The sequence below is a fragment of the Misgurnus anguillicaudatus genome, chromosome 7 (assembly GCF_027580225.2).
Source record: "Misgurnus anguillicaudatus chromosome 7, ASM2758022v2, whole genome shotgun sequence".
Classification (NCBI taxonomy): Eukaryota; Metazoa; Chordata; class Actinopteri; order Cypriniformes; family Cobitidae; genus Misgurnus; species Misgurnus anguillicaudatus.
Window position 1 is genome coordinate 2,293,927 of NC_073343.2, and position 21,099 is coordinate 2,315,025.

Here is a 21,099-nt window from a genome sequence, read left to right on the forward strand (position 1 = left end):
CCATAATGTGTGTAACCCATCTTCTTACTTCTTGCTTGAATACATTTAACATTGTTGCATTGATTAAAATAAGCTCAATGTTTCACTCAAAATCTTTTGGTTTGATATTTTTGCTCATGCAATGACATTATTAAATAGAAAGTTCATCCAAAATTCTGAAAATTCTGTCATCAACATCAGAAGTTTTTTCTGTAGAACACAAATTAAAATATTTCAATATGGTAACCACACAGTTGATGGTACTGATTGACTTCCTTAGTAGGAAAAGCAAATACTACGGAAGGCAATGGGTACCATCAGCTGTGCGCTTACAATAATTTATTAAAGGAAAACACCACCGTTTTTTAATATTTTATTATGTTCTTACCTCAACTTAGACAAATTAATACATACATCTTTTTTCAATGCGTACACTTAATCTTTGTACAGCATGTCGTGAATATGTTAGCATTTAGCCTAGCCCCATTCATTCCTTAGGATCCAAACAGGGATGAATTTTGAAGCCACCAAACACTTCCATATTTAAAGACTGTTACACGAGTAGTTACACAAGTATGATGGCACAAAATAAAACGTGGCGATTTTTTTTTAAGCGGATAAAAATGAGAACTATATTGTATAGTGGAAGAGCACTAATATTGTGCAGTAATATTGAAGGAAGTTTGGGCGACAGGGGGGAGTAGTCAGGAGTGATGATGTTACTGCATGTAGAGGTCGAAGTGCTCTTCTGCCATACAATGGCCCTGTCCCAAATGGCACACTCTGGACCTGTTCTCCTCAGAGTCCACACTTTGATGACATCATAGAGTGCAGACTTTAGGGACCCTTGATGCGAGTCCACGTGGGTGCACCGGTGTGCAGTCGTGTTTTGGGACAGACTCGAGCATCAAGCCGGAAATAGGAAGGGAAGTTGCACTTCAGTGTGAACTCCTCCCTTCCGTCGTCGGATTCATAGATATGTATAAAGGCTAGATGTCTCACCCGCGCTGCTGGCCAATTGAGTGGGACGTCCGCATTTGGCAGCCATCTTACCACAGGGCGCTCGCTCACTCGTAGCATTGAGCCCCAATGGTGCAGGTACTTCTAAATGACCACAACTTGCTCAATCCTCCACCGACTCTCAAACGGTTTGGTTTGTTATAAACGTCAGAGATTTATCTATGACACTGCATACTAAATGAATAATTTTGATGACTCATGTTAAAGCATTAAGAATTATAGCCACGTAAATAACGTTTGTAAGAAACCAAATCGTTTGAAAATCGGTAGAAAATTGAGCAAGTTATGGTAATTTAAAAGTACCTGCACCATTAAACACCATGCTACGAGTGAGTGAGCTGTCTAAGGTAAGATGGCCGCCAGGTGATGATGTTAGAGACTTCGCTGTAACACATCTAGCCTTTATACATATCTATGGTCGGATTGGTCTGATTGCTCTTTTGCAAGGACTTCTGGGTTGGTAAAGTGAGAGAAGCCTGCTGCAGTGCGGGCTTCGCCGGAGACCGCATCAAAGGGGGCGCTGATGAGCACACTTTAAAGCACAAAAATGACAGATGGGACACCATACGGACTCGTAGACTAAGTGAGCACGCGCAATTTAAGTCCACGAGACCGAAAGTCCACATGAAGTGCGCCATTTGGGACAGGGCCAGTATAGTTCTCATTTTTTATCCGCTTAAAAAATTGCCACGTTTTTTTTGTGCCACCATACTTACTCGTGCAACTACTCATGTAACAGTCTTTAAATAGGAAAAACACGGAAGTGTTTGGTGGCTTCTAAATTCATCCTTGTTTGGATCCTAAGGAATGAATGGGGCTAGGCTAAATGCTAACACATTCACAACGCGCTGTACAAAGATTACGTGCACGCATTGAAAAAATATAGGTATGTATTAATTCGTCTAACTTGAGGTAAGAACATAGTAAAATATCGAAAAATGGTGGTGATTTCCTTTAAAATATCTTAACTTGTGTTTAACAAAATAAAGAAACTCATACAGGTTTAGAACAAAATGAGGGTTTTAAAGAAAGAAAAGTTCAAAGAAATGGACTTGAATGTGAACTTTATTCTAAAAATGCTTATGCATAAAGAAATAAAACAATGGTACAAAATGATCATGAAAATTATGGGCTTGAAAACAAAAGCAGAACATAATATTTAAGCAGCCCTCCTTATTCAACACTTTATTTTATCCAAAACAACACCAGCATAATGCAGTTTTATAAGTAACTAAGCTATTAGAAAATGGCTCACAGCCTCCAGTTTAGCAGTTTATCAGTTTTCTCTCGAGGACAGTATGTGTCATTACACTCATTTTGTCTTTTTTGATGTTTGTGTAATAATTAATACTTATTATATATTAAAACTATAATTATTAAAGTAATAAGTAAAGGAATTATCAAACTCAACATATTAAAGTATTAAATAATGACACGAAAAATAAATATTCAGACATGTCTTTATCATGAGGAATAAAATGAGGGATAAAAACAAGGCAATGAGTTATCTCGAGTGAAATTCTACCATTTAATTTTTTTCTCTATGTATTTAGTCGTGTTACTTCATAATGCATGGTTATTGAATGTCTTTATTTTCTCTCACAACAGTAAAGATGTTAGCGGTTCTTGCAGGAAAGATGCATGTATGGTCAAGCATAATGCCCACTTGGTCTCATACTATTCTGATACATACATTGCTCTATCGTTAATCCGAAGTGACTAAATAGAAAATGCACTCATTCTAAGAAGCAGGAAAAAAATAGAGACACCGAGCGCTTGCTAAAAGCAGGTGCAAATAAGTAGGCCCAGCAAACTCACTAAACCAGACTTCAATACCTTCTGTGAAAAATGTCACAATAATTTGTGATGCTACCTATGCTGTATGTTTTGGCCAGGTGCGATGCATACGTTTTCCAGCGACAAGCAATTTGTCAAACAATAGATATTTGTGTGTATAGGTGTGACGAATGAGATTTTATTACAGTGAGATTATACTATGGACTGGGCAACTAAATATAATTTATCTTGGTTAGGATTTGACAGATTTCTGTTATCACTTGATCATCGCATCGCATCTGGTTAGGACAAGGTGTGAAAGGGAGTGTTTTGACACACACAGTTCAATTCAATATACAATTGACAGTCATTTAAAAGAGGCTGCTCGACATATCACCGCAAGTGTTTGCGTATGATTTCCAGAATCATTGTAAATATTAAAACTTTTCTGTCGCCTCCATGCTTTTACCTAGAGTCTGTTCTTTCACGGCCTGGATAAGAACGTAAAACGGCTTTATAAAAGTAATAAAACAAGCCAAATACAAGGGATAACTAAACACACTATTTACACTAAATACAAACAAGCCATTCGTATCATTAAATCACGACCGATGTATCTCCCCAAAACACTGTATGTTCGGCTTTACTGACAGATATAACGCGATTGCATGTCCTTGTTCAATGGAAGATGGATTGTGTCAGATATTGGGTTGAGATGGCACAAAATCTGGAAGCTTTAATCATCAAAGTCTTTCTAAGGGCAGTCTGTTGTGGCATTTAGAGGTTGTCCCCGGGTTGGTACTGTGGTTCGGTGGCAGTGAAGTAATCTTCCAGGAAAGCTTGCAGGTACTCGAAGGTGGGCCGCTCCTCGGGGTCTCTCTTCCAGCACTGAAGCATGAGCTCATGCAGGGAGCTGGGGCAGTCCTGCGGGCAGGGCATCCTGTAACCACGCTCCACCTGCTCAAGTACTTCACGGTTATTCATGCCTGGGAAACAGATGCGAAACAAACGCAAGATAAAATAATTGAGAATGAATACACTCAGTGAGGCTCTTGAAAACACCGTCATTCCTAACATTGCAAATCTACTACAATGTTTCCAAGTGTGCAACAATTGGTACAATTGTGTTCCTGTAGCTCAGCATTGTGTTAACATTGCAAACTATCATGGGTTTGATTCTCAGGGAACACATACACAAACACACAAAGTACATAAAATGTATAGCTTAGATGTACTGTGTGTTGCCTTGGATAAAAGCTTCTGCCATAAATGCATAACTGTAAACGTACAGCCATCCTATCTCCAAATTCTGTCATTCATTCTGACTGGGAGGGCAAATGTGTACCCACCAAGGTTTACTATAGACCCGATTTACTAATATCTGCGTGTTAGACTACATTTTTTTACTAAAAATGCGCAAAATAAATAGCACAGGTGGAACAGCTTATTTCCATAATGACCATTATGTTCCTCTGGAATTCCAAATGTGTTCCTCTGCCTTGTCCTACGCGCTCTCTGATTTCTGTGATGCTCCTTCTATCAGCAACAATTTGAGCTATTTCAAGCGCAAAATTATTGAAATAGAAATTATTGAATTAGGGCTGGGGAAAGATTCATTGCGATTAATTGCATACAAAATAAAAGTGATTTTGGCATAATATATGAGTGTGTGCTGTGTGTAATTATTATGTACATATAAATACACACACATTCATGTATGTATTTAAGAAACATTTACATGTGTATATATATTTATTTATATTTTTATATATTCTATATTATATTTAAATTTAAAAAATGTATATATAAATAAAAAAATCTGACATGAATATATGTATGTGTATGTGTTTAAATATATGCACAATAATTACACACAGTACATACACATATATATATTGTGCAAAAAATAGCTATTAATAGCTATTGTATAGCTATTGTATGCGATTAATCGCGATTAATCTTTTCCCAGCCCTATATTAAATAATAATGGTGCAAATATCAGTAATTAGTGGCGGCCGGTGACTTCTTTTTTTTTGACGGCACTCGATGCGAAGTTTGTCACAACATGTATGTAGCCCGTCATGTGTGTGGTTCGTTATTTCAAAATATGTGTTCTGCACGTTGAGTAATCCTGTGTGCATCACGTGTCTTGTCAAAATAAGTGCCTGCTGCAGACACGTCGAAAGGATTTATGATAAAAGAGACGCTCGCGTTTGCCAGATACTCGCATAATCTCATGCGTAATCAGAGTTTACTGTTAAGGGAGTGTCTTGCGTGTATTTTGTGAACGTGAGCGTCTCTTTTATCATAAACGGTTTTCACGCGTGTGTAGCACCTCGGATGAGCAGTCACGAGCCGCCACTGTCAGTAATATCACAAAAATAACCAGACCACACCTTTTCAGCGCTAATTTTCCAATTCACGTCTTTGGTAAATACAGACAATCGTTATTTAACGACAAAATGATGGTTTGCGTGACGCAAGCTGTTAGTAAATCTTGCCCATAGTCTGGCTATGAGTAACTCACGTCTTGCAACAAAAAAATCCCTTGAATTTGGTATCGTTTTTGGCAAAATAACTTGTAAGATATATAGCATTCCATCATGTAGGCAAGTTTGGGTTCATTTATTCATTTTTAGTTCATTAATTTTTTGGGAGACTAAGGTTAGATGCCTATTAAAGAGCACAAATGATCCGATTTGCGATTTTACTTTTCCTTTGGTGTAAATTGGTACATGTTAATGCAAAAGGTACAAATCCCAAAGTAAACGATGATTGTATGTTTCCAATGTAAATCTCTTTTCTTGGACTATAAAAAACATGGATTGTAGGCAATAGTTTACTTCCTGGGCGGTCGACGTGGACATGACGGTAATAATCATAATTAGGCCATCTTTTGACTTATAGCCTATAAGTAGTCTATGTTTTCATGTTTAAAGAATTTACTACTGACTAAACTAGAGATGGGCAACTTCGGTCCTGGAGGGCCGGTGTCCTGCAGAGTTTAGCTCCACCCATAATTAAACACACATAAAGCAGCCAATTAAGGTCTTACTAGGCATACTAGAAACTTTTAGGCAGGACACCGGCCCTCCAGGACCGAAGTTGCCCATCCCTGGACTAAACCATGACTCAAATGCAAGTTTTAAGCAGTGCAGAGTAGAGCTTGTTTATCGTTTCTACCATCACAAATGCAGACATGGTTTTAATGTTTTAGTAATCATTGCCTTACTAATCAGTTTTTTTCTGGATCAGATTCGGCTCGTATTGATAAGGTAGTAAAGACGCTATTAACTCTTTCCCCGCCATTGACGAGTTATCTCGTCAATGAAGAGAAAACGCTTCCCTGCCATTGACGAGAATTTCCGGCTTTCCACAATACCGCTATTATCCACCAGGTGCAACTTTTACAACCCGGAAGTAACGCCTTACGTGAAAGAGAAAGAACTCTGTGTATGTTTTAAAGATCGCTCTGCATCTGATCTCTATCAAAAGTCCTTCACAAAAATGGAATTATCTCAGCTTTTTGTTTTTGAAGAAACCTACCCATATTTGAGAGGTGATAAAAAGAGAAGTAATGAAGGTAGGATGAAAGTTTTTTTTTGTTTGTTTGAAAGCAGAGGGTCTGTTCTTTTATTTGATATATTGTATGTTTATATATTTTAAGAAGAACATTTCTTGGAAGGCATTAAACTTTTGTGAAAATCATGAAAAATGCTGGCGCTGGCTAGCAACTTTAAAAAAAAAAACGCTGGCATGGAAAGAGTTAACTCCTGTCAGCATTGCGAGCTGATCTTCCAAATACGGGAAGGAGCATCACATTTCCAGCTGAGGTCAGCGTTATTCAGGCCAATCACAACATACTGTTTAGCTGGCCAATCGGAGGCATAGCGCTTTTCAAAATGATGAGCTTTGTAAAAAATCCATGCGTATCCGGGCTTAGAGGAGCAACAATAATGTACGGTATGTGGACAATAATCTGTTTTTTAAACCATAATGCAAACACATTGTTTTATACCAAACACACAAAAAATAACATTGTTTTTAGCAACGTGATATGTGCTTTTTCATTTACTGACAGCCCAAATTGGCGGCTGTATTTAAACGGCTAATAGATGTCTTTTACGCGCAAAATTGCTTGCAGGGTAATCACTCAATAAATGTCATTTACATTTGCTGTAAATCTCACCTGGATAGGGCACGCGTCCTTTGGTTACCAGCTCTGTGAGCAGTATACCAAATGACCAGACATCTGACTTGATAGTAAACCTTCCATAAAGCGCAGCCTCTGGAGCCGTCCACTTGATTGGGAACTTGGCACCTGCAACCGAACACTGGATTTATGGGTCTGATCTTGAAAAGTGGCCTATTTGTGAACTGGGCAATATTTTATTCCTTAAAATTCTGATTTAACAGCCCAGAATATGTATGCTGAGAAAAAGCCAACATTAGAAGATAAAACATATTTTATTATGACCTCATTAACTGCTCATTTTTAATCACACTGTCTATCAAAAAGCAATAAACCCCCTAGTGGTCACGATGGGAAATTATGTCAAGATTTATTATTTATTTAAAATAATTAGATTTGGAAGATTTAGGTTTTCAGGTTTTGAGTTTTCATGCTAACATAAAAACGGCTTAACCCTCACCTTGCCGTGCTGTGTATTCGTTGTCCTCTATTAGCCTGGCCAGTCCGAAATCTGCAATCTTGCACACTAAGCTGTCTCCGACAAGTATGTTAGCAGATCTCAGGTCTCTGTGGATGTAGTTCATCCTTTCGATGTAAGCCATGCCTGCAGCAACCTAAGAGTGAATGCAAAAGCAATAAAAAAATTGCAATGCCCTGCGGTCAGGTAAGTGCTCGCTGAAACCGAACACCTTTAATGATTATTTGAGTGCACTGGGTATCAAATCATCTTACTAACCTGAGCTGCCATGTCCACTAAATTTGGCAATTTAAGCCCACGTCCTTCACCATCCTTCAGGAAATCCAACAAGCTTCCTGTAAGCCCACACACATGTGAACAACTTTGTCATTATTGTATCTAAACCTTACTAGGGTTGGTTCATTCTATATCACTTTCTTTACTTTTTACATTTGTAACCGGGTTAAAGTGAACCGGTAGGAATGCTATGTACTGTAACACACACACAGTGATATGTATAGATACAATAGTGTCAACCTTTGAATGGTTTGTGTTGGAGTAATTTGGGGTGTCTTGGATCTTATAATAAATCATAATAAAGGTGCACCAGGTAGCATGGTGAACATTTTTGCTTTAATTACGGTATTTGGCTATATAAAAAATACAGTAAATAAAAAAACATGGATTAAAATACGATATACTGTATGCATCACAGATACTTCATTGTCTAATGGTGCGTTCACACCAGCTGCGGTAGAGGTGTCAAGCGTGATTGATTTCAATGTTAAGTCAATGTGAAGACGCGTTGACGCACGTCTGGAGTTCTCGCGGCACGAATGAGGTGTTTAGCGCATCTAGTTCGCGCAAATTGTGCGTTGCTGTGGCAAACGCGCGTTTGTTGGCAGAAAAATGCGCCGCGTTAACCTCTTATGGAACAGCTGAAATTCCACAAGGGGGCGTATTTGTCCTTAAGACGTTGCACAATAAACGTGACATCCGAATATATTCATTATAAATCGTGAATGAAAAGTGAGATTCGAACGAATGTCCATTAGTGAACTAATTGTATGCAGTGATTATATCGTAATTCGGTCAGAAACGTCAAAATTGTGAGCTGAACAAATCGTTTTAGATTAAAAGACTTTTGGGGATTTATGAACAATTTGTTTTGGACAATTTCACCAAAGGGGATAAAGAATAGATTTTGAAGGTAAGTAAATATCCTAAATCGGCGCCGCCTTGTTCAAACTAGATTACAGTTTTATGACTGCTATAAATCATATGATGCTTTGTGTGTGCGCTTAATGGAATCCCGAAAGTCTACGCTTTCAAACAATGTGCCGCATGACCGTATATTTTGAAGATTTAATGCTTCAAAGTTACAATGACGTTTATGCAGCCTCATGTGCAAGGGAGGGGGTGTGCCATGTACGGCACAATGTTCCTTATCAGGTTAACCAATCAGGAGCTTGCTCTAGTAGTGACGTGATTACAGGATGCGAGCAGAGTCGCAAAGCCCCTCCCATGACCCGAATTTCCGCATGAATGTCTTGATGACTAGAATTTCACGCGCAGCTTTCACGCGCGAATGAAGCGAGTAAACTCAAAATGTTCAAGCGGCGAACTAGACGCGTTAGACGCGAATTTGACACCTCAACCGTGGCTGGTGTGAACCCACGGTCAGTGCCACAGCATATCAATTTAATGTTTCATTTCAAAAAGTAAAAAAGTGTCAAAAGTGTAAACTGACAGGGTGTGCTCTTCCTTTGCTCATATATTCTGTGACAATGTAGATGGGCTCTTCGGAGACGACAGCATAAAGCTGCACTAGCTTGTCATGCCTCAGTTTCTTCATTATCTGAGCCTCCTCCAGAAACGACTCTGGGGACATCGTGCCTGGTTTCAAGGTCTTCACTGCCACTTTAGTATTGCCGTTCCAAGTGCCTGCCATTCAGAGACAAGATTTGATAGTTAGTGAGTCACTCAGGCCTTGAAAGGAAACACAGACATAAATCCATTCAGACACATTTGACTTGAGGAAATGTTTTCTGCCCCCCCCAACGGCTCTAGATTTATTGTCCTGAACACAAATATCTTTTTTATTAGGCATGTGGTTAAGCTAATCACTTACCCATCCAGACTTCTCCGAACTGTCCATTTCCCAGTCGTTTGATGAGCTGAAGCGATTCCCGTGGAATCTCCCATACATCTTTGGTTTTGACGGACAGGTCGGCGAGGCGGGGCATTCCCTTATGGCACGGGACTATTAAGCGGCAACAAAGCCCTGCAGCCCTGGCTGAAAGCAGAAGTTACACTGATTATGATTATATGAGATTAAAAGATTAACAGTCCATTGTTGGCTATACGTAGCTGTGGTTAGTTGATTAAATTTTACCAGAATAGTGATGCACAAGCTGCTGCAGAGTTTCAAATTGAGCTCTAGTGGTGATGTAATAGCCTCCGTTGTCCAACTTGCGGATTTTGTAGTGTTTCACGTGATCGCCTTTAGTTTCGTCCCAATCTTGTATGGAGAGGGAGTATGCACCTGAGGGATTAGATTTCAGTGTTTCAGTACACTAAATGGAGACGTTTGCTATAAATTGTGAATGGATTTGTGCATGTTTTTAACCTTTTGTGGTCTCACTCTCCCGTATAAGGAACGTGCCTCTGGGATTTCCATTCGACAACAGCTGCCTTTCTGCATCTTTACGGCCTAGCTTACCAAAATACCAACTACAAAGGGGCACATGGTGTTTAGTTTGACTGCGTGACCGCATAACATGTTATTGTGCTTGAACCAATGAAACATGCTATTTAGAGCCAAGAAAAAGATGTTTAGGCAGCCGTCCTATTTTTATATTTTAAAATTGTCTATTTTAACACAACAAAAAAACTTACTCTTCTGCTTGTATGGAGTCTACTGGAGCCACATAATTACTGGGTATGTATCCAGTTCCACCTGTAGTGAGGGATCGAGCCTCCCACCAGTCCCCTTCCCTAAGATACAACAACAGGTGCAGGAAAACACATAGACTATGAGCGATTTGAGGAAATTTTAGGGTTGATAAAGAAACTGACTAAACAAAACTAAAGCTTTAGTTCATTTTTGTCTATATAAAGAGGTTAAAGGGACATTCTGCTTTCTTTCTAGCTTATTTTCCAGCTCCCCCAGAGCCAAACAACTGAGTTCCACCATTCTGGAATCCATTCAGCCGATCTCCGTTACCACTTTTAGCATAGCTTAGCATAATTCATTGAATCTGATTAGACCATTAGCATCATGCTCAAAAATAACCAAAGAGTTTTGATATTTTTTCCTATTTGAAATTTGACTCTTCTGTAGTTACATCATGTACCAAGAACCACAGAAAATGAAAAGTTACGATTTTCTAGGCAGATATGGCTAGAAACTATACTCTCATTCTGGCGTAATAATCAAGGACTTTGCTGCCGTAACATGGCTGCAGCAGGCGTAATGATATTACGCAGTGCCCGAATAGCTGGGGACTATTTTCGGGCACTGCGTAATATCATATCGGACTAGAAAATCGCAACTTTTACGCTTGGTTATTTTTGAGCGTGATGCTAATGGTCTAATCAGATTCAATGTATTATGCTAAGCTATGCTAAAAGTGGTACTGCCAGACCCGGAGATCGGCTGAATGGATTCCAAAACAGTAAAATCCAATTGTTTAACTCTAGAGGAGCTGGAAAATAAGCCTATTTTCAAAAAAGTGGAGTGTCCCTTTAACTCTTTAACTTGCAAAGAGTTTTGGCAGCTACAATGCTCTTATGGTGTCCCAGAAGTGTCTTTACAAACTCACGTGCTATTTAAAATCTGGAATTTCTCCCCTTTCCGAAAACTGAGGTCATCTTCTGACCTCGCTTCATAATCATAAAGTGCTACAAAGAGTGTCACTCCTGCAAACAAAAAAAATTTATTCAAATCACTGAATAAACTCCCAATGACTTCCGAATAGTTCAACAAAGAATAATGAATTAATATCCTCATACTCTAAATATTGAAAAGTTGCTTTTTCCTATTTCGAACTTTAAACTTCTCTTGTTTGTTTTACCTGTTCCACCTCGAGAACGCAGTGTTCCGGAGTGTGAGGAAGAGTTGACTCCACCGAACACAGTCACGCCCTGACTGACAGGTGCATGGAAGTTATTGTAGTTGGGAATGGTGGTGACTCCAAAGCTGGGGTAGTGCTGAGGTGTCGGGTCGGCCCCATATCGATATCCCGTGTGCTGTGAGACACTAGTCTCTCTGTCGTCTGTGAGTTTGGTTGCCTCTTTGTCCTTACATTGCACACAGCCCATTATCTATATTCTTTGGAAATAAATACATGTTTATGTAAGGATGCGCTGACTGAACGACAGCGTTATTCTACTTTACAAAACAATTGAGGCAACTAACAAATTTACAATTGAGACGTAAACAAAAACCCTAACTGATGACTTACAAGGGACATAAATCAATAACAGAGGCCATAATTGATTCAGCGTCGACATCCTTTTAACAAAGAGTCTGTACTTACAGTTCATACAAATGAATGTGTCACTCACTGAATCTATAATTTATTTTAATGCTTCTAGTTGTAAACATTGCTTTATACATACAGTATAAAGTACGGTGTATATACTTATTGTAGCTTACTGCTGGCTCTTAAAGCAAAATAATTCTCCCTCATTTGTAAGTCACTTTGGATAAACATTGGCTAAATGAATAAATGTACATTTGATTTCCTATTGACCATTATGGTACCAAAACCTTTGAATTATTTTACTTATATAGTTAACAATAAAGAATAAGTGCATTCTGCTTTACACATCACTACATTTAGATTACAAATATGCACAGCGTAAAGGAAAACATATAGCCTATTCAATAAACATACCAAGGCAAGCACTGGGCTACCACAGTGGAGTATTCGCATTCCATTCAATTAAAGATGGGGTGAAAATGTTTACGATTCGCTCCTTCGCCTGAGTGGGCACAACAATGAAAACCACACACATCACTTTATATACAAACAACTTCGGCTGAACTATATCACACTGTGTTGCTTTGGGTAGCTCATATCATACCAAAAAGAAGCTAAATGTTCTGAGACACAATGCAAAAATATACTATAGTACAATTTAGTATTTACTACGGTAAAAAATAATATACTGTAGTATGTAAGGAATAATTGATGACGAACCGTTACACCGCTGGTGTGCATTATGTAAGGAATAATTGACTACGGGCCATTGAATTATAAGAAAATAATGCACACCAAGGTGGTAATGCGGCACGACGCGAAGCGGAGTGCCGTTACACCGCAGGTGTGCATTATTTTCAATTATACCACGGTCTGTTGAATGCTGCATTCTGATTGGCTGAGAAATGTTCTATGGGTGTTGATTATTTTTCTGTAAACCGCACACCTAACTTTTCAAATGTCTTAAAAATAGGCACCAGAGCAATGTTTGTGGTAACCGTGGTATAAGCGGAATAATTGACTCCGGTCCTTTGAATTATTTGAAAATAATGCACACCTGTGGTGTAACGGCACTCCGCTTCGCGTCGTGCCACATTACCACCTTGGTGTGCATTATTTTCTTATAATTCAATGGCCCGTCGTCAATTATTCCTTACATAATTCAAAGGACCGGAGTCAATTATTCCGCTTATACCACGGTTACCACAAACATTGCTCTGGTGCCTATTTTTAAGACATTTGAAAAGATAGGTGTGCACTGTGCGGTTTACAGAAAAACAAATCAACACCCATAGAACATTTCTCAGCCAATCAGAATGCAGCATTCAACAGACCCGTGGTATAATTTTAAATAATTCACAGGACCATAGTCAATTATTCCACTTATACCACAGTTACCACAGAAATAGGTCTGGTGGTTATTTTAAGACATTTGACAGGTCAGGGGTGCGTTTTATAGAAAAACACCCACGGAAAATTCGCAACCAATCAGAATAAAGCATTCAATAGGCCCATGGTATAAATCCTACAACTCGTAGTTATTGTATACTAGTATAAGGTAGAATTCTCTCTTAATAACGTAGTATTTTATTATATATTTAGTATTTACTGTGGTAAGGTTCAAAAACACTACAATATGTAGTATTGTAGTTAAATGTAGTAAAATAGGGGACGGGGGGGCACAAACTAACGCTTTGGCTAGATTGAAGTTAGACTAATTTTTTTACACAATCAACCCACACATCTCTGCTACAAATGAACACTTAAAGTTGTTTGTGGGACCTACTATTATCGTACAACGTGACAGGGGTGCACACGTTACAACTTACCCCATAGAATTGTAACAAACAGAGGGTTTGTTGTAACACCTGTTAGAAAATTTTGTTTTAACACAAATAATTCAATAAATTATGTCTGTATATTAAAGGTTGATATTGTTCATATATCTTCCATTAATAGATAGATATACAAACATTCATCCATCCATGATCCTTCATCTAACCATACTTGGATTATGCATTAATGCATTTAAAGATTTTTTAGAAAGGGCCGCACAATTGAGACAAAAAACTTTATTGTACTTAACGGTATTACTTTACTTATATACTCCTGGCCAACAGTAATTAGTTATACTACTAGTTACAGTACTTTTCCATTTCAACCAAAAAAAAAAAAAAAATATATATATATATATATATATATATATATATATATATATATATATTACAAAAAATGTGTTTGTACACATACACATTGCTTGTAATGATATGTGTATGTGTACATTTTTTGTAATTTACACTAATAGTTTACAGGGAAAGTAATATTAATACAGTAATCACTAGTAACTAAAGTTACTGCCCAGCGCTGACCATTATTTTTTTATTCATACTTTTATAGTCAGACCATGTAGGAGACATGTTAATTAAGTCAGTAATAACATCACTACCTGTTTATCATTCAGGATGCATAAAGACATCAATAATAGTATTTTATGTGTCTTATCCCTACAGAATAATATGTAATGCAGGCCTGTATTCACTTCACATACATTTAAATAGACACATTCATTTAAATAGAAAGACTGTTCAAAAATAAACATTATAATAAACACCTTTATGCAACGCAGATATTTGTGTTTTGGTATTGTAAACGCCAAACAAAAGTCTTTTATGATTTCATCCTATCATAAGATGACTAGCTGTCCAGTGACAGAGGCCTTATTCTTCCATTCAATTGTGTATATAAGGCTTTTCTGCTGCGCATCAGTCCCTGCTACCAGACAGAAAACCATCACACCATCCATATATACACTCAATGCCGACGTTTAACATCCCTACATAGTATTTATGCGGCTGATAAAGCGAATGCATTATGGTTAGTGCGGCATTACTACCATCTCCCATCATTTCCATTAACCAGAATATGCAATGGACACAAATCGGATGCACCAAGTGTATCAAAAAGCGCCAGACCATCAAAAAAACGCTTACCAGAAGCGGGATTGCCTGAAGTGTTTGGTCTTTCACCGCGAAGAGAGAATCGACAATAGATCATTTGCAAATAGATGTTTTTCCTTTGAATAAAATCTCGTTGAATAATGAAAATCACAACATTGGCCCTGACGGTTCGGGCTGCTCCTGTCGCCGAGTGTAACAGATGATGGCGTTGGGAGGCGGGTTCTCTGGGGACCGAGGGATGAGATTGACAGGGTGGCGGACCAATCAGGGTGCGCGCATATTTTGCCTCCTCGATGGTCCTCTCATGCTCCTACTATGCAGCGTGGGCTTGGATGTAGTTACTGTAGGAAAACAAGAATTCACAAAACATTTTCATTTGAGATCCTGCCGCACTAATAATTATAATTGTTCAATCTGTTACTAAATAAAGGGTAAATCCTTTATACATGCATGTTTAGAATTGCATTAAATTAGATAAGGTTGCAGTGTAAATTCTTTTAATCGATATATTTTCCAACACTTAGTCTTCATTGTTGGGACACAATCTATTCTGTGTTTCCCTGTATGGACCATCACAGATAACTGTGAATTACTCACTGTTACATTGATGAGTAACATGTATGTTTACAAATTTATATCCAAAACATTTTAATAACATGAACGTTTTAGGGAGTTGTTAAAGCATATTTGGGCTTGCAATTTCAAAAAAGAATTCAGAAGAACTCAAGATTCAGGCCAATATTTGGGCATTTAAATTATTTTGATATAATACAAAATAAACTCAGTGGATTGTTACACTAAATAATAAACTGTCCCTATTACTTAGAAACTAGAAATGAGGTTTGTAACATGTTAAATGTGCAGTGTGTAATTTTTAGAAGGATCTCTTGACAGAAATGCAAAATAATATACAAAACTAAATTATCAGGGGTGTATAAAGACCTTTCATAATGAACCATTATGTGTTTATTGCCTTAGAATGAGACGTTTTCATCTACATTCATATAGGGTCCTCTTACATGGAAGCCGCCATTTTGTGCAGCCATGTTTCTACAGAAGCCCTTAATCAGACAACAGTGTTTCCCACAGGATTTTGAGGAGACTGTGGTGGTGATGACGTCACCCGCTAATTAGCATATATGTGACGTCATCATGTCGTGTTTGCGTTTGATCTAGTGTTGCCACCTGAAATATGTTTCACTTCTACTCTTTGATCTGTATCTGTATTTGATCTATATTATATATCAAATTATATTTTAAGTCGAATTAAGCTGTTTTAAATGGTGAAATAAAAATGTAAATGGGAATCATGAAAATTCTATTTGTGGGGGCCAGTGTTGATTCTGTGGTGGGCCACCACAAATAAATCAATGTATGGGAAACACTGGACAAACTTTTTTACTAAGTTGTCTCCAACGATGACATGTTTGACCGGTGGCGGCTACCGTAGCTTCTCTTATGTGTTTCAAAAGCAAGAGGTGAGCAGTGGACTGAGCCGTTGGTTGCAATTCGCAACCTCACCACTACCATTCAAATTTACACACCGCACCTTTAATGCAAATGTGAATAATCAATCTATGTAATATAGATTTTTTGAGATGTAAAGTTATTCTGAGCCATTCTGAAGTTTCATTGGTAAAAATATTATTATTATGAACATGTATTTTATTTTACAATGAACATTACATTAAGTCAACATCTGTCTCATATTTATTTACATCATGTTACCTTTAGACTTTTCTGTTTGACTATATAAATAAAACATCCATTCGCAGTGTGCAACCTAAACCTTCTCTCACCCTTCCTGGATTACCCAGCCAAATTTTCTCACACAATCACTCCCCAGACAGCAGACGACTCTGGGCCGGATCCGCACCGGATCAGCGCCAGAGCTGTTGACTTCGGCACAGATCCGGAGCGGGTCCGGCCCAGAGTCGTCTGCTGTCTGGGTCATTCACTCGTAAACAAATATTTCACCATTGCACATTTACAAGATTATTTTTGTTTATAAGCAATCTGCCGTGATGCTGCTTATGTGAGCTGTTTCCATGGTTACGCGAGTTAGTACGTTTATGTGAAAGCAAAGACTATCTTAGTGAATTCAAAACAGCTAAGACTGGCTTGATGATAAACAGATTGAAAATAGGTCACCAGGATTCCTCAAAATGAATTCATTATGCATGCAATGTGTGACTGGATGTTTATATTGGAAAAACTTTAATCCATTGATGGAGCGTTGGTCTCATGAGGAATAGTGTTCCCATAAATGTAGCCAATGCGTTGGCCTATTTAGTGCATTCATATGGTAACGTGGCCTAATGATTACTCAGCCATTTAAATCTATGGTGCCCATTCTTCCTATCAGATTTTCTTAAAGATTATAGAAAACGAAATTTTTTAACCTAAACCTTTTGGGGTTTTAAAACAGGCAGACGAAATACAAATTAATTAATGAAAGTATAATAAAAATGTATAAATCAAAAAACCTTTGTCACTAGATTCAATGGTACTGAATCACCAGTTGCTGGTCGCGCGCCCCTCCTCCCCCTCCAGCGGCCGAATAAAACCCCTCCCCCCGCTTAACCCAAGCGTCTGATTGGCTCACACGGCTCTACGGTGACGTCACCAGTATTTGGGCGTTGTATCCAGCATCTCATTATCAAAAGAGAACAATTTCATTATCTACATCTCTTATCGCAAATATTTTATTTTTATTTGAGCCAGCGCGGTATTTATTGGTTTTTCCCGACCTGTCTATCGCACCTTCACCTCTCGCTATCTCTTTTCCGCGGTTTTATTTGAAAAGAGACGCCGTTGAGAGCGAGCACGCGACGCGTCTGTGAGAGAGAGAAGCTCGCGCTCTTTGTTCATTCATTTGATCTGCTGGGATTCTTTGTCGCGCGTGAAAGCATGGGAGCGCAAATCTCCAAAAACGGCGCAAAAGAGGAGACCGCTGCCGATAAACCATCAGAGGCAGTGAATAAATCAAACGGGCAGGTAATAATTATCTTTAATTGTTGTGTTTGGCTGTGTATACGTATGATGTTTTGAGGGGGTGTGCAATACCAAAAAGCCCAAGTCGGTTCAGTTGAACAATGCGCCGATCAACAAAGGAACTCAACAGTTTTCACAGAAAACCAACGGTTTGCGTTAAATATTGTCGTTTTTCTTGCGCAAACGTTAATTGTGAGATGCAAAAATACAGACGGTGTTCGAATAGGTTTGATTTAGTGCAAATTGCCTTTTCTCCATCCACACGTTTATTGTAACGAACCCCCAAATTACACGGTCAAAACGTTTTAAGTTTTTTAAAAACGTATTTTGGACGTTTACTTTCGGAGATTAAAACAGAATCGTTAAAAATTAGTTAAACAGAAGCTTTGTTGAGCCTCCCCGCCGTCCAAAGCCATTTCGATAGCCACCACGCCTTTATTACATCTTATTGTTAAAAAACGTAGTACCAATACGCCACGATATCAAAATCTGCGTATTTGTTACAGAAATGGCTTTAAAATGAAAAGTGGCCCTGCGAGCCCACCGCTTTAAGAGCGATCGCCCCCATCTACTTAACGCGATGATTTCTCCTGTTTGATCAACGCTGGTTGGATCCACTCGTCCATCTTGCAACGCTTTCACTGTTAGATGGCAACAGCATCAGCCAAAGTGTATGAGACTTCACCCACGTGGCGAACCTATAGACTCTACACAATGCGTTCCATAAACTCTATATTTTTATGTTGTGAAATGCAATATACATCAAATAAAGCTGTTAATAATCTAACCTATATAACAACTATTCTGATTTTTATAGGAGAATGGCCATGCCAAAACCAATGGGAATGCAGAAGCCGCCACTGAGGATGTGCAAGCCAATGGCAAACACTCCCCTGATGGAGAGGTAAAAGCAGAAGAAGGGAAAGCTGAGGAAGGAGGTGCCGAGAAGGCCGCTTCAGAAGGCGATGGAGAAACCTCCGCCGTTGCAAACGGCGAGGACGCGGCCAAGCCGGAGGAAAACGGCGCCGCTTCGAGCAGCGAGCCTGCAAAGCAGAAAAAGCGCTTCTCCTTCAAGAAACCATTTAAGCTGAGTGGCTTCTCGTTTAAGAAGAGCGCCAAAAAAGAGGCCGAAGAGGCGGCTGCACCGGCCGCTGCCGAGAATGGCGAGGAGGAAAAGAAGGATGCCGAACCCGAGTCTGCCGAGGCCAAACCCGAGGCCTCCAGCGAGGAAGCCAAGACGGAGACTCCAGCCGAGGAACCCAAAGCTGAGGAACCAACTGAAAGCAAGGAGGAGAAACCATCCAATGAGGTCGTTGAGGAGAAGCAAGCAGAGGCCGCACCTCAAGAACCAGCAGCTGCGGAAAGTTCGGATGCTCCGGCTGCTGCCACTGAGTAAGGTTGAGGTGAAAAGATGAAGTCTGAGGAGCACAAACATGAAAAATTTGTACAAAAACCAATGACATTTCAAACCTTCTGTTTTTTCCCATACTTTCATTTCATCCTTTCTTGTTCCATCCACTACATTGTACATGGCATTTTGAAGGAAGGATGTTGGATGGAATGAGTGGAAAGTGAAAGGCACAGTTTTCCCATGTTCATCAATTTTTTGTAGCAGTTGTGTAAGTGATGTGAGTGTGTGTGCGCATGAGTGAGATTAATAGCATTTGTTGTTTTCGAAACTTTTTTTTCTTTTTTTGTAGGTGAACTATGTTAGTGTAATAAGGACATTTGAATTGAAATGTTAGTTGAAGGTACTGGTGCCATACAGTTGGGTAAATCAAATGTGTGGAAAAAGTTATCAGAAAGGACATCATCAAACAATTTCCAGATGTTGTTGGTCAGTTCTCCTTTAATTTTAGTGTCATCTGTTACATGAAATATCACTGAAATGGGTGCTCAGAATCTCAAAAGCTGCATTTGTGCAGAACGGCAGCATTACATATTGGTATTGGCTTTTGTCATTGCTGGTTTTTATGATGTTGATAAAATGGCTTTATAATTTTTTCGTAATATCAGTGGTATTAAATGAAGTATGTTTTTTGTTTTCTTTTCAAAAATACTTGTTTCAGTGAGAATGATGTTCTGAAATGTTTAAGATCAAAACTTCTGACCTGTCATGTGTAATGCAGTCAAAGTGGTTTTATTCCAACACAGTTCCACAAATGTATGAAATTTGCCGGTGCAATCGTCAAGTAGATGTTTTTTTCCTGTAAATACTTCAGCACCATCTCTACTTGATTTTTAAATGGAATGTAACTGCGTGCAAATTGTTCACAATGCTTCTTTTTACCCCTGCATTTTAGGGGCATTCAAAACAAAAATAAAGGATTTAGACAGAGAATTTATGAGTGGTTTTGTTTGATGTCACAATATTAAATTGGTAAAACTTTACAATAAGGTTGTATTTGTTAACATTAGTTAATGCAATAGCTATGAACTAACAATGAGCAATCTTAGTTCATGTTAATTTTGGCATTTAGGCCTACTTATTCATTTAAAATCAAAGGTTGTATGTGTTAACATTAGTCAATGCACAATTGTATTTGCCTTAACTAGTGTTAACAAATTTGAATAAAAACTGGGAAACTACTACTGTTAGTTCATGTTAATTTTGGCATTTAGGCCTAGTAATACATTTTTCAAAAGTTGTACATGTTAACATAAGTCAATGCACAATGAACTAAATTGCACTGAAAAATGATTCATTGAATTTACTCAATTCTCAATTTTTTTTAAAGTTAGTGGTTGCAATCAATTTATTTAAGCTACATTTAAACAAAAGTTTTATATTTTATTTTACTTAACTAATCTTTTTTGTTTAAATGTAGCTTAAATAAATTGATTGCAACCACTTACCTTAAAAATTGAGTAAATTCAATGAATCATTTTTTTTCAGTGTGTATTTGCCTTAACCAGTGTTAACAAATTTGAATAAAAGCTGGGAAACCATACTGTTAGTTCATGTTAATTTTGGCATTTAGGCCTACTTATACATTTAAAATCAAAAGTTGTATTTGCCTTAACTAGTGTTAACAAATTTGAATAAAAGCTGGGAAACTACTACTGTTAGTTCATGTTAATTTTGGCATTTAGGCCTAGTAATATATTTTTAAAATCAAAAGTTGTATTTTTTAACATTAGTCAATGCACAATGAACTTAATTGCACTTAAAAAAATTATTAATTGAATTTACTCAATTTTTTAAGGTAAGTGGTTGCAATACATTTATTTAAGCTA

The 21,099-nt window shown here is 38.1% G+C and overlaps 2 protein-coding genes across 4 annotated transcripts; one reads left to right on the forward strand and one right to left on the reverse strand.

Annotated features, from left to right (window-relative positions):
* Window positions 1-2,441: 2,441 nt before the first annotated feature.
* Window positions 2,442-17,400, reverse strand: fyna (FYN proto-oncogene, Src family tyrosine kinase a). 2 transcript variants are annotated; one of them, XM_073869265.1, is made up of 14 exons: window positions 17,355-17,399; window positions 14,902-15,209; window positions 12,326-12,413; window positions 11,501-11,757; window positions 11,249-11,345; window positions 10,323-10,421; window positions 10,054-10,157; window positions 9,820-9,969; window positions 9,556-9,720; window positions 9,185-9,368; window positions 7,704-7,776; window positions 7,428-7,581; window positions 6,965-7,096; window positions 2,442-3,761 (listed from the first exon to the last, which is right to left on the reverse strand). In XM_073869265.1, exons 4-14 carry the CDS (start codon window positions 11,745-11,747, stop codon window positions 3,553-3,555), a joined length of 1,614 nt encoding a protein of 537 aa, XP_073725366.1. In that variant the 5' UTR covers window positions 11,748-11,757; window positions 12,326-12,413; window positions 14,902-15,209; window positions 17,355-17,399; the 3' UTR covers window positions 2,442-3,552. The 2 variants fall into 2 exon arrangements, with proteins under 2 accessions (XP_073725366.1, XP_073725367.1); XM_073869266.1 differs by lacking the exon at window positions 12,326-12,413 and having other exon boundaries at window positions 17,355-17,400.
* A 106-nt stretch (window positions 17,401-17,506) lies between these two features.
* marcksb (myristoylated alanine-rich protein kinase C substrate b) lies at window positions 17,507-19,909 on the forward strand. 2 transcript variants are annotated; one of them, XM_055172446.2, is made up of 2 exons: window positions 17,507-17,865; window positions 18,680-19,909. In XM_055172446.2, exons 1-2 carry the CDS (start codon window positions 17,779-17,781, stop codon window positions 19,256-19,258), a joined length of 666 nt encoding a protein of 221 aa, XP_055028421.2. In that variant the 5' UTR covers window positions 17,507-17,778; the 3' UTR covers window positions 19,259-19,909. The 2 variants fall into 2 exon arrangements, with proteins under 2 accessions (XP_055028421.2, XP_055028422.2); XM_055172447.2 differs by lacking the exon at window positions 17,507-17,865 and adding an exon at window positions 17,903-18,011.
* The last annotated feature ends 1,190 nt before the right edge of the window (window positions 19,910-21,099 follow it).

Excerpts from the sequence above, each read along its gene's own strand:
- fyna (XM_073869266.1), bottom strand. The coding sequence starts at position 11,747 with ATGGGCTGTGTGCAATGTAAGGACAAAGAGGCAACCAAACTCACAGAC. Across the intron at positions 9,721-9,819 it reads GCTTGTGCATCACTATTCTG|CCAGGGCTGCAGGGCTTTGT; the intron begins GTAAAATTTAAT and ends TTCTGCTTTCAG. Across the intron at positions 7,582-7,703 it reads TAGTGGACATGGCAGCTCAG|GTTGCTGCAGGCATGGCTTA; the intron begins GTTAGTAAGATG and ends ATTCACTCTTAG.
- marcksb (XM_055172446.2), top strand. The coding sequence starts at position 17,779 with ATGGGAGCGCAAATCTCCAAAAACGGCGCAAAAGAGGAGACCGCTGCC. Across the intron at positions 17,866-18,679 it reads TGAATAAATCAAACGGGCAG|GAGAATGGCCATGCCAAAAC; the intron begins GTAATAATTATC and ends TGATTTTTATAG.